The sequence below is a fragment of the Bos grunniens genome, chromosome 11, assembly GCF_055505025.1.
Source record: "Bos grunniens cultivar Pamir isolate PY7600 chromosome 11, Bosgru_T2T1.0, whole genome shotgun sequence".
Lineage (NCBI taxonomy): Eukaryota > Metazoa > Chordata > Mammalia > Artiodactyla > Bovidae > Bos > Bos grunniens.
This window is the reverse complement of record NC_141175.1, coordinates 14227234-14240478: the sequence shown is the minus strand read 5'-3', so window position 1 is coordinate 14240478 and position 13245 is coordinate 14227234. Positions and strand designations below refer to the sequence as shown.

General features: G+C 38.5%; 1 protein-coding gene across 1 annotated transcript; it reads left to right on the top strand.

The window, feature by feature from the left end:
• Positions 1 to 7895: 7895 nt before the first annotated feature.
• LOC147362609 (olfactory receptor 1J2-like) lies at positions 7896 to 8837 on the top strand. The gene has a single exon (XM_086325386.1). It carries the CDS (start codon positions 7896 to 7898, stop codon positions 8835 to 8837), a length of 942 nt encoding a protein of 313 aa, XP_086181512.1.
• Positions 8838 to 13245: the final 4408 nt, after the last annotated feature.

The following is a 13245-nucleotide window of genomic DNA, read 5'->3' as shown; positions in this document are numbered from 1 at the left end:
GATCCTCATTAGAGAGGTGAGCATTGAATACAAAGGTATTCAGATCCTCATTAGAGAGGTGAGCATTGAGACTCAGTGATAAAACTTGCCCAGTCTTATAGCACTAGTATATGGTGACCCTGGGATTTGATCCCACGTCTACCTGGCTTCAAAAATCGTATTCTTCCCACTGTATTACATGCCTTCATTAACTATATCCTCAGATAAGACAGTACTTGCTGTCTAAGAATATTCAAAAATACCGGGAAGTAAATCAGAAAGTTTGAGGATGAGTGGAAGATGTGTGGTTTCAAGATAAATGCCTAGATGATCATGTCAATGATACTGATAATAAAATTATAATAACAATCATCTTTTAGCCACATATTTATATAAATATAGATCTTATATTTATAAAAATAATCATCTTATAGCCACATATCTATATAAATAACATGGACCAGCTGCTGTGATGTACTTTATATCGCATCATATCTAAAAGGACCACAAAAAGGCATCATTCTCACTTAACAGTTGGAAAGTTGGACTTACAAGTGTAAATAATTTGCCATAAATCATTCAGCAAGAAAATGATGGACAGATCATTTGGTTCCATATTTATCTGATTTCAAGCATGTGTTCCCAGTCACCATGCTACAATGACTCCAGAAAAGTCAACTGACAGAAAGGAGATATCTGGATGCATATTCCTCAGTAAAGAGAAAAATGTGAGATCTGTTATTTCCCCCAAAGCTTTTGAGTGGATATACTGCATCAGTCCTTACATAAATAATCAGAAGTGAATAGAGAGACTAGAAGACCAGCTACTGAATTTATAAAGACAACTGCTTATAAAATGAATTTCTCAGGGTCCCAGTACAAAAGCAGATCAAATTCTGATCAGTATTTTTCATAGACTACCTAATTTCTATCAATAAGTGAAAGGTTAAGACAATTATGGTAAACATCTATTGGAAGTAACACCCTGTGGCCGATAAAATGAATTCATTAAACTTATAATATGATTTTTGAAGGAACATAATAGAAAGCTTCCCAGGTGGCACAGTGGTAAAGAATTCATCTGCCAGTGTGGGAGACACAGGACACTTGGGTTCGATTCCTGGGTTGGGAAGATCCCTTGGAGTAGGAAATGATAACCCACTTCAGTATTCTTGCCTGGAAAATTCCATGGACACAGGAGTCTGGCGGGGTACAGTCCATGGGGTCACAAAGAGTCAGACATGACTGAGTAACTGAGCACACACACGTGTTTACTACTATTTGCAAAAAAAAAAAAATACTGATTATATTATTATTATTAAACCTGGAAGGTTTTGCTCTCAGCTTGCATGCATGCCAGATATCCATTGTGAAAAAGAGAACAATTTATTAAAGGGCAAGGTATAAATGCCAAGGAATTATGGTTGTTATGCCTAACTAAGTTATTGAGATGACACAACAAAATTATAAAAGTGCTAAGCACAGTATAATCATCTTCCAGATTTTGTACCGGACCATTCATTCATTCACACACACACACACACACACACACACACACACACACTACTGAGTGAAATCTATAAATACCACCCTTACCTAACTCAGGAGTGATGAATTCAGATACTCTGAGCTCAAAGGTATGACATGACCGAAGTGACTTAGCATGCAGCATGCAAGGGTATGAACTAATTTTTAATTTTCTGTCCAAAATACTTTGATCTGGAGAAAGGAAAAAGTCACGCACTCAGTCTTGAAGTGGGAGGAGGTACACTCTTCTTTTCACCAGATCCAAGGCAATGACAAAGGTATCCATTTTTAGCAGCTAGGTTGGGACCCAGGAGAACAAGGGTGTCAATTTCTCGCAAGGAATAATTTGGGAGTAATAAATGCACTTTCCTTAACCATTCCCAGTAGGCGTATCTTCTCCAGATACTACAGATAGTCGATTCCTTTGGGAATACAAATGAGGACTCATTATTTCAGATTCATTTTAAGAATGTTTGCATCTAGGGATTTATTTAACCCTCTCAATCATTTTTGAGGTAGATAGTAGCTTTCCCATTTTATTGCAATGCATACGTTCTTGGTCGCTCAGTCATTTCTGACTCTGTGTGGCCCCATGGGCTGTAGTCCACCAGGCTTCTCTGTCCATGAGATTTTCCAGACAAGAATACTGGAGTGGGTTTCCATTTCCTCCTCTAAGGGATCTTCCCGACCCAGGGATCAAACCCGCATCTCTTATGTCTCCTGCATTGGCAGGCGGATTCTTTACCACTGAGCCACATGGGTAGCCCTTTATTGAAATGAGAGTGGCTCAAAAGAAAATGATCAAATGAGGATTCAAACACAAACAAGCTAACTTCACATCTAAAGCCCTGTTCCATTGCACCATGATGCCTCTCTTCTCACAGTGGGCTCTGAATAGTGTGAATTTCTTCCTTCCACATTCAGTCTGGAACTGGGAGGAAAGTTGCTATTAATACTTGTCTCTGGGGAATAAAGACATTTAACAAAGAATCATTCATTTCTTCTTCTCAGAAATAGAATTTTTCCTTCTTATAGAAATAATTATACACCCGTGGTGGATTCATGTTGATGTATGGCAAAACCAATACAATATTGTAAAGTAATTAGCCTCCAATTAAAATAAATAAATTTAAATTTAAAAAAAGATATAAATTATAGACTCTTGACTCTTTTAGAAGAGTCAAGTTCACAGGAGAAGCTGCAACAAGATGGAATGATGGTTCTCAGGGGCTGAGGTTCAAGTGAAACGAGGAGACATAAATCAATAGACATAAAATTTCAGTCAAACAACATGAATAAGTTGTAGAGATCTGCTATAAAATATTGTATCTGTACAACAATATTATACTGTATACTTTAAAACACATTAAGAGAATAAGTCTCATGCTAACTGTTCTTATCACAATAAAATAAACGTTAAAAATTAAAAAAAGAAAAAGAAATAATTGACTCCATACAGGGATTTTTGGGTGGTCAGTTGTGACAAATAACAGTAGTTGGCACATAATTAGGGCTTAAAATATATTCTTTAGCCATAAGTATTAGTGTGAGAAGCCATCAGTGTCAGAAATCTACTCCATTCAGACTGGCAAAAATAAAAAAAAAAAAAAAGAGATACAGAATCAAGTGGAGGAGATAGCATTTTACTCAATATTTTCCAACAGTGTTTGTGTACTCATTGATAAAAATATCGTGTAACTACTATGTGTCAAGGGTTTTGTGAGGGACTCTGAATAAAGATTTGAAACCACATTTCTTTTCTCTAGAAGAGCTCCCGATCTACTGAGCAGGAGAGAAAAAACAGTGCGTGTCAAGTGTTGTAACAAAAGCAAGTGATGAGAGTTATGGGAGCACAGAGGAAGGGTGCCAAATCCAAATTCAAGGAGTCAAGTAAGGTAGGTTTTAGGAAGTTACAGATAAGCAGAGACCTAAGACAAAAAACAAGTAAAAGATGCCATGAAAGCGTGAAGACAGAGCACTTCAGAGAGAGAAAAATAGAGGAACAGGAAAAGGCATGGAAAAGAGAAAAGGCAAGAAATTCAGGAAACTATTCAGGAAAATTGAAAGGCTGAAATGTACACCGCATCAGGGGACGAAGTTCAGGATGTGGCAAGAGAAATTAGCAGGAATGAATGGTGCAGAACCTTGGAAGTCATGTTGAATTATTTGCATTTTTCTACTCTTTGCCCTGTACTGAAAAAAGCTTTCCTTAGGATTATAATTAGGAAAATGTTGAATTGTGGTATAGTTTTAAAAGATAATAAGTAGTTACAGCTTAGTTTCTATCAACAAGTGATGGGTAAAAGTCACTGTGGTATACTCCCATTGGAATATTATGTAACTGTTAAACTGATATTTATGAAAATCTTATATGTCATTTTTGAAATAACATAATAGAAAATTTGTATATAGGCATATTTACAACTATTTGCAAAGATGCAGAGTATTATTTTCTTAAAACCTAGAATCATGTGCTCCAAAATGTTAAATAAAGTATTTTGTTGTTGAGAGCAGAGACATAAATGTATTTTAAAGATACTTCTGGCCATAATATTTATATAACCCTGCCTTTCCTTTATAAGTATTGAAAGTATTAGTTTTGTGAACATGGGAAAGGGAGAGTCCAGGAAGAAAAATCCATGGGTTGAGAAACTTTAAGAAGCGGATAGGGACTTCCCTGGTGGTCCAGTGGTTAAGAATCTACCTGCCAATACAGGGGACACAGGTTCAATCCCTGGTCCAGGAAGACGTAACATGCCACGGGGCCATTAAGTCTGAGAGTCACAACTACTGAAGCCCAAGTGCTTTAGAGCCCGTGCTCTGCAACAAGAGAAGCCGCTGCAATGAGAAGCCCAAGCACTGCAACGAGAGAGTAGCCCCTGCTCACCACAACTAGAGAAAGCCCATATGCAGCAGTGAGGGCCCAGAAGAGCCAAAATTAAATAAGTAAACTAATACAATTATGTAAAGTTTAAAAATAAAATAAAATTAAAAAAAAAAAAAGAAGAGAAATGCAGGTTGAATAAAAGACCGTCAAAGATCATCTCAAGCTGTAAACACCACTGTGTCCTGTGTACCTCACTCCTAACGATCGCTAGTGGCACAACAAATGATCTTCTTCTTCAAAAAGTCAATTTCAAAGAATCTGAAGCTGTTAAATTTTGAGTCAACTTTTCTGGGTCGTGTGTGTCAACATCCTTTCCCATTTCCAAGTTTGTTTCCATTGTGGGTTATTTTTCATCTATTTTCTTTCCTTCTTCCCCTCCTTCCTTCTTTCTTCCCTTCTTTTTTCCTTCCTTGAGAATTGTTTTTATTTGATGTAACCAAAACTAAGTTTGTCAAGAAAGCAACAAAACCTCTAAAGAAAAAACTGCCTCTTGCCAGTTTGCATTGCATGATGACCACTAGAGAGATTAAACACAAAATCATTTCCTTTGGGTTACCTGGTGGGTATAGCCCAATAAAAGCCTTTTGAGTGGGATAGAGTTCTAAGTTCTCAGACACCACTTGGTCATTTGGCTACCTGGACCTCACTGGAACCAGTAATTTTTTTAAAAATAACTCTCTGGAGTTTATCTTACACCAAAATGTGAATAAAGCTGGGAAACAGAAGCTGAAACAGAAAGAAGACTGAGGGTGCCTGAGATTCTTCCTCCATTGGTTCATTCTATAAGATTCCAACACAAACATCCTTCCCATGGGACAGATTTCCTAGAGGAACCAAGGGGGAAATTGGGCAATTAACCCAAGTCTGACGGACATCTTTAAACTGTAAACTACAAGTTCATTTCCCCATCCCCTAGGGTTCCTTCCTTGGCTAGTTATACTTCTCAGTTCATAAATGTGGGGCTGGTAGACAGGAGTGAGAGTCTGAGCTTATAGCTTTTCTTTTTGATGCTCAAGAAATGTTGATGGCTTTGGAAGCTGATATTCAGGTCCCCTAAAGACAATCTCAGGACATATTTATCCACCTCACACTGGGTCATAAATGCACTTAAGGTCAGTACTGGGGACAGAATGGATATTTTTTTTTCTCTGCAATATGTAAGTTAAAATATGGGTATGGATGAGGAGAAATCAGAAAGCTGATTTGGGCATGGAAAAGGGAAAGAGAAAATAAGAGAGAGTATGGAGAAGGAATAGAGACTTGGAGTGTCAAAGAATGAAGATGCAGAGGCAGAGAGAGTAAGAACTGAGAGAGAAAGTAGGAGAAAATGAAAGAAAAATAAAGTGAAGGTGGGAACAGGAAGAGAGAAAAAAGCAAAAGGAGAAAAGTGAATCAAGAGATAAAACAGAGATTCAGAGAAGCAGAGTCTTTCAGGAGGAATTCTACTTGCTTTGGGTCCTGACAGAGTCCAGTTGCTGAATGCAGGAGAACGGATGTTTCTGAGTCGCCATTGTGACCAATGGCAAATGCTTCCAATGAGATAGTAACCTCATGTCCTTACATACTAGGTAGGAGTTTGTTCTGTGAAGCTATTGTTTTTTGTGGTATACAAGGTGAAAGTTAGGGAAGGACCCAGGGATTTTGTTTCACTTTGGTACCCAAATAACCAAAGTATTTGAGTATGTTTGAAATCCTCCCATTATTGGTATAACTGTTTCTTATTTCCACTCAAAGAAATTGCCACAAATTTAGTAAGTTAAAAAGCCCACATATTTATTGTCTTACAGCTCTGAAGGTCTTTGACTTGTTGGCATTTCTCCTGAAGACTCTAAAGGAGAATTGTCTCCATGCCTTTTCCAGCTTCCAGAAGACACTTGCATTCATTGCTTGTAGCCCCTTCCTCCATCTTCTATGCCAGGAGCATAATGTCTTAAAATCTCTGACAAACTTCAGCTTTCCACTTCTACATTTAAAGACACCTGTGGGCCCACAAGATAATCCAGGGTAATCTTGTATTAAATCAGATGATTAGCAGCCTCAATTCCACCTGTAGCTTAATTCCTCTCTTGCCATAGACACAGGTTCTGGGTACTAGAACATGGACATCTTTGCAGGTTACTATTTCTGCTTACAATCACCAACTAGAAAGTGTATTAAAAGACAGGACCATCTAATAAGGAGATGAAAGTTTGGGATACAGCTAATATTTCACTTATTTTGGCATCTTTTGATAATAGTCCTTATTTTTTAATGAGATGTTATTATGTTGCATAGAGAGGAAAGGGAATGTATTAAAAATGATATACTTTGTATATATAGGGCTTCCCTTATAGCTCAGTTGGTAAAGAATCCACCTGCAATGCAGGAGACCCCGTTCAATTCCTGGGTTGGGAAGATCTTCTGGAGAAGGGATAGGCTACCCACTCCAGTATTTTTGGGCTTCCCTTGTCTGCCTGCAATGCGGGGGACCTGGGTTTGATCCCTGGGTTGGGAAGATCCCCTGGAGAAGGGAAAGGCTACCCACTCCAGTTTTCTGGCCTGGAGAATTCCATGGACTGTACTTTGTACACTTTGTATATATGATGCTACATCATCCCTTAGCCTTCTGTCTAGAAAATAAACCATAAATAAATTTGCATTAAATATTTGCTGGGAGTCCGATTGGTCTTTGATTTCTTAACATAACATAGGATCCCAGAGAATGTACAACCACCAAAGGGGAGGGAGTCTAAATGACATCAAATGGAAATCTGTCTTTCCAGGAAAGATGGAACAGAGATGTCAGCAAGGTTGAGGATGATGGGAATGAGGAAGAAGAGATTGGAAATGTAGGAGACACACATAGATTTCTTAGGGTCTCTAAACCATATTAAGGTTGTTTCACTTCATCATAAGATCCATGGGAATCCTTTGAGAATTTTTAAACAGGGGAAGTCATCTAGGTTTTCAAAAAAGGAATATAGGTTTTTAAAGGAATCTCTCTTTGGCTGCAGGAGGGAGAATGGATTAACATAATCCAGAGTTTCTTAAGGACGCTCTCTGAATTGAAAAAAATACAAAATATGTGTACATGAGGAGTGCTCTTTAGCAAATACAATACTTTTTTTTATCCTTTCATATGAAAAGTATAACTCCCATACAAAATTTAACAGTGGTTGTTGAAGTCAATTCTTCTAAAGGTTGCTGTGCAATGGTTGATGATCCTCACCACAGAGCACTCATGGGGCAGTAAAATGGCTGTGTCATCATGTACTCACCCTCAGCGACACAGATACATGAATGCTATTTTGCTAGTGAATCAAGAAAAGATGGCTCTCTTTAACGTCCCTCGTTGGTAATTTTTTCTAATTCCCTTATGTGTCAACGTATAAGGAGTATATAAGAAATACGTTGTTTCCTACTTCCCAAAATCAGATATATATTTTTTACATGACTGATAAAATTATTTCAGAGACCTTCATATTCTCAACCATTCTTCATCTGCAGCAGACAGGAGAGGAGCATGAGGAGGGAGAACCAGAGCAGTGCGTCCGAGTTCCTCCTCCTGGGGCTCCCCATCCGGCCAGAGCAGCAGGGCATGTTCTTCGCCCTGTTCCTGGGCATGTACCTGACCACGGTGCTGGGCAACCTGCTCATCCTCCTGCTCATCAGGCTGGACCCTCGCCTGCACACCCCCATGTACTTCTTCCTCAGCCACTTGGCCCTCACTGATGTCTCCTTCTCATCTGTCACTGTCCCTAACATGCTAATGAGCATGCAAACCCAGGATCAATCCATGCCCTATGCAGGGTGCATAGCACAAATGTATTTTTTCATATTTTTTACTGATCTGGACAGCTTCCTTATTACCTCCATGGCGTATGACCGCTATGTTGCTGTATGTCGCCCCCTTCACTACACCACCATCATGAAGCAGGAGCTGTGTGCCTTCCTAGTGGCCGGATCCTGGATCCTGTCTGGTGCCAGCTCCCTTTCTCACACTCTCCTCCTGACCCAATTATCCTTCTGTGCTGACAACACCATCCCCCATTTCTTCTGTGACCTTGGTACTCTGCTCAAATTGTCCTGCTCAGACATCTTCCTCAATGAGTTGGTCATGTTCACAGTAGGCGTGGTGGTCATTACTCTGCCATTCACATGTATCCTGGTATCTTACGGGTACATCGGGGCCACCATCCTAAGGGTCCCTTCAACCAAGGGGATCTGCAAAGCATTGTCCACGTGTGGCGCCCATCTCTCTGTAGTGACTCTGTACTATGGGTCAATATTTGGGCAGTACCTCTTCCCAACACTGAGTGATTTCATTGACAAGGACATCATTGTGGCTCTCATGTACACGGTGGTCACACCCATGTTGAACCCCTTTATCTACAGCCTTAGGAACAAGGACATAAAAGGGGCCCTGGGCAAACTCTGCAGTAGAGCAATGTTTTTCTTACAGTGACACCCAACTTTTATTTAAATCAGAACCTCATTTTGATTCATCTCTTGTATTGGATTTTTCCATTTGAATATAACTCAAAGCTTTAATGTCACCAAACCCTAAGAAAAATGATGGCATGTTGTATTTACTTGACAAATGTTCATTGACCAGAATTTCATTCCCTTATTAGCAGTACTCTCCTGGTGTGGAGAAAAAGGAAACCTCTGCACTGTTGGTAGAAATGTAAGTTGGTTCAGTAACTATGGAAAACAGGATGGAGGTTTCCCAGAATTTCCATATGATTTAGCAATCCCACTCCTGGGTATATATCCAAACAAAACTGTAATTCAAAAAGATATATGCACCCCTATCATGTTCATAGCAACACTATTCACAATAGCCAAGACAGAAACAACCTAAATGTCCAGCAATGTTTAGATGAAGGGATAAAGAAGATATGGTATATATATATATATATATATATATATATATATATATATATACACACATACATTGGAGTACTACTCAGCCATAAAAAGAATGAAATAACACCAGTAACAGCAACATGGATGGGCCTAGAGATTATCAATTGTACTTACATGAAGTAACTCAGAAAGAGAAAGACAAATACATATGCTACCTTTTATACATGGAATCTAAAATATAACACAAATGAACTTATTTATGAAACAGAAACAGACTCACGGACATAGAGAACAGACTTTTGGTTGCCAAGGAGAAGAGAAATGGGGGGAGAGATGGACCAGAGGGTTAGCAGATGTAAACTACCATGTATAGAATGGATAAACAGCCATGTCCTATTATATAGCACAGAGAACTATGTTCAGTACCCTATGATAAACCATATAGTAAAGAATATTTTTTTAAATGTGTATCTATGCATAACTGAATTACTTTGCTGTACAGCAGGGATTAACGTGACATTGTAAATCAACTATACTTCAATAAAAAATTTTTTTAAAACCCAGTACTCTCCTTTGGAAACAACTTTTGATCAGAAAATGCTATATTAATTTTATTACTTATTTCTACAACTTGGGGGCATTAACAATACAAAAATATACAGGTCATTTAGTTATCTTTTATTTGAGGAGAATTTTGGAAACCGATATATTTTAAGCCCATAGTTTCAGGATTTCACACCCCAAGAATCTAAAGAATTACCTATATTATTACACTACACTCTTATGCAGACAATGCAGGATTTTCTTTTTGTCTTTATGGGTCTATTAAATCATAGAATCCAAACTGTCACTTAAATAAAAGGAAATGCATAACTTTCTGCCTGTGGTATAAAATGTTACAAAAATAACTCTGATGATAGGGGAACCTGGAGGAGATCCAGACTGGCCAGGAAGTTCCCCTTTGCCAGCACAGTGTGGTTGACATTGATTAGCCCCCAAACACAATCAGCAACGAAAGCACACTTAGTGCTGGCCTCCTTTGTATGTATACTGAAATGCACTAGATTATCCCAGTGCATAATCTCTGAAAACATCATTGACTTTTGTTAATATCACTGCAGATTCAGCACTCTCTATCCTTCCTGGACTTCTTGCTTTCCCAAATAAAGAATGAAAGCAAGGCTTTTCAAACTTTAACATGCCTAAGAGTTCCTGGAAAGCTTGTTAAAACAGAGATTCCTGAATCTATCTCCATGAATTCCAATTATGTAGTTGTGGGACGAAATCCAAGAATTTGCATTTCTAACAAGCCCCCACACGATGTGGACACTGCAGATTTGTGAACAATGATTTGAAGATCAGTGAAAAACTAAACTATGAAAGTGTGGGATGCAGGTTTATAACATCTTCCAAGAATTCTTTTTTTTTTAATTTAATTTAATTTTATTTTATTTGGGTAGAGTGAAACAAGAGAACACTTGGATTTTTGGGGGAATAGAGGAATCAGTGGTTCATGGTGATATTTTCAGATTAATTCTAGCTACAGTAAATTCCTTTTTTCAATTTCTAATAGAAGAGGATCTTTCCTGAGCTATCAGATTCTCTTCTCTCTTTCACACTCACTACAGACATATCAGACACTGCTGACTGTATATTCAATGAAAAAAACCCAAAGCTTTGAAAAAAATTGCATCCTGTGTTCATTGGTAGCTTCTTGTTTACATTAAGCTACGTGGAATTTCAGTGTGACTTGCAACTTTGCTAATGTCACTCAAAAACATTTTAATATTTTATTTTTTAATTTATTTTTCATTTGGAGGAACACTGCTTTACAAGGTTGTGTTGGTTTCTGCTGTACAACAATGCTAATCAGCCATAATTATACATGTATCCCTTCCCTCCTCTACCCCATTTTAATATTTTAAACTAACAGCTATTTCACGTATGCTGCCAAAAACCGTACATCTGTTATAAAGAATTAGTTGATTTCAGAGCATCTGTACCTCCACAAAGGGACCTTTGAGTTCTTTTTTAATAATTAATTATTTTTGGCTATGCTGTGTCTTCATCGCTTTGCATGGGCTTTCTCTAGTTGCAGCAATCAGGGGCTATGCTGTAGTTGTGGTGTGCAGGTTTCTCATTACGGTAACTTCTCTTGTTGCAAAGTACAGGCTCTACGCACATGGGCTTCAGCAGTCGTGGCTCAGGTGCTTAGTGGCTCAGGAGCTTAGTTGCTCCAGGGCAGGTGGAATCTTTCCAGACTAGGGATCAAACCAGTGTCCCCTGCATTGGCAGGCAGATTCTTATCCACTGGACCACCAGAGAAGTCCCATTTGAGTTCTTGACAGGACACTAAAAATGTTTTGTTGTATGATGCTATTCATGTTTAAAAGCCCTCATCTACCTTGCCATGTTTCTTTTTTTTTTTTCCTTCTTTTTATTTATTTTTTTCATATATTTTTTTAAATTTTATTTTATTTTTAAACTTTACATAATTGTATTAGTTTTGCCAAATATCAAAATGAATCCACCACAGGTATATATGTGTTCCCCATCCTGAACCCTCCTCCCTCCCCATACCATCCCTCTGGGTCGTCCCAGTGCACCAGCCCCAAGCATCCAGTATTGTGCATCAAACCTGGACTGGCATCTCGTTTCATACATGATATTTTACATGTTTCAAGGCCATTATCCCAAATCTTCCAACCCTCTCCCTCTCCCACAGAGTCCATAAGACTGTTCTATACATCAGTGTCTCTTTTGCTGTCTCGTACACAGGGTTATTGTTACCATCTTTCTAAATTCCATATATATGCGTTGGTATACTGTATCGGTGTTTTTCCTTCTGGCTTACTTCACTCTGTATAATAGGCACAGCACAAAGGATAGGACTTATCTTGAATCCAATATTACAGGCATTGTAATACCTGTAATACCCATCTTTTCCCTTTCTCTTTGTGTGTATGTGTCTGCCCTATGTAAAATGCAATATGTTTATCCAATTTTGTACATAAATATAAGACTAATTAGTATGCAACCAGCATCTGGAGTGACATTTAAGGCTAAGGTGATGTCCCCAACTCTAGTCTGAGGTATGAAGATGGAAGTCAGAAATTTTGGTAGAAGCTTAATATTTGATACACATTAGTATATTTTGATATTTCATTCTTTAAGCTCTGATTTAGGTAATCCCTTAGGTGAATGGGGCTTCCCTGGTGGCTCAGAGGTTAAAGTGTCTGCCTGCAATGCGGGAGACCTGGATTCAATCCCTGGGTCAGGAAGATCCCCTGGAGAAGGAAATGGCACCCCACTCCAGTATTCTTGCCTGGAGAATCCCATGGACGGAGGAGCCTGGTGGGCTACAGTCCACGGGGTCACGGAGTCGGACACGACTGAGCGACTTCACTTTCACTTTTAGGTGAATGAAGACAATCTGGCTTTGTTGTCTCTCTTTCCATGGAGTTCAACCTAGACTTCCATTCTTCATGTATTTTTATGGATATTTTCTTTTTTTTTAATTTAAATTTATTTATTTTAATTAGAGGCTAATTACTTTACAATATTGTATTGGTTTTGCCATACATCAACATGAATCTGCCACGGGTGTACACGTGTTCCCAATCCTGAACCTCCCTCCCACCTCCCTCCCCATACCATCCCTCTGGGTCACCCCAGTGCACCAGCCCCAAGCTTCCTGTATCCTGCATTGAACCTGGACTGGCGATTCGTTTCTTATATGGGTATTTTCAAAGTTCATGCTTCTCTTTTCAAATGAGCAAGCCACAGGCACTGGGGAACTAAGACAATGGAGCTCTTTAAAATAGATGCTTTGGAGATGTGAAAGTAACCTTGATCAGACAACTGACACAAGACATTTCAAGTGTAATATAATTGTTAATAAAGTTTCACAATGAATCATTGTGTTAATTCAATAAGAGATCAACTAAAACTTAAAAATTTTAAGTGGATTGATGTATTGATGCTGTGTACATTCTATGTATTGA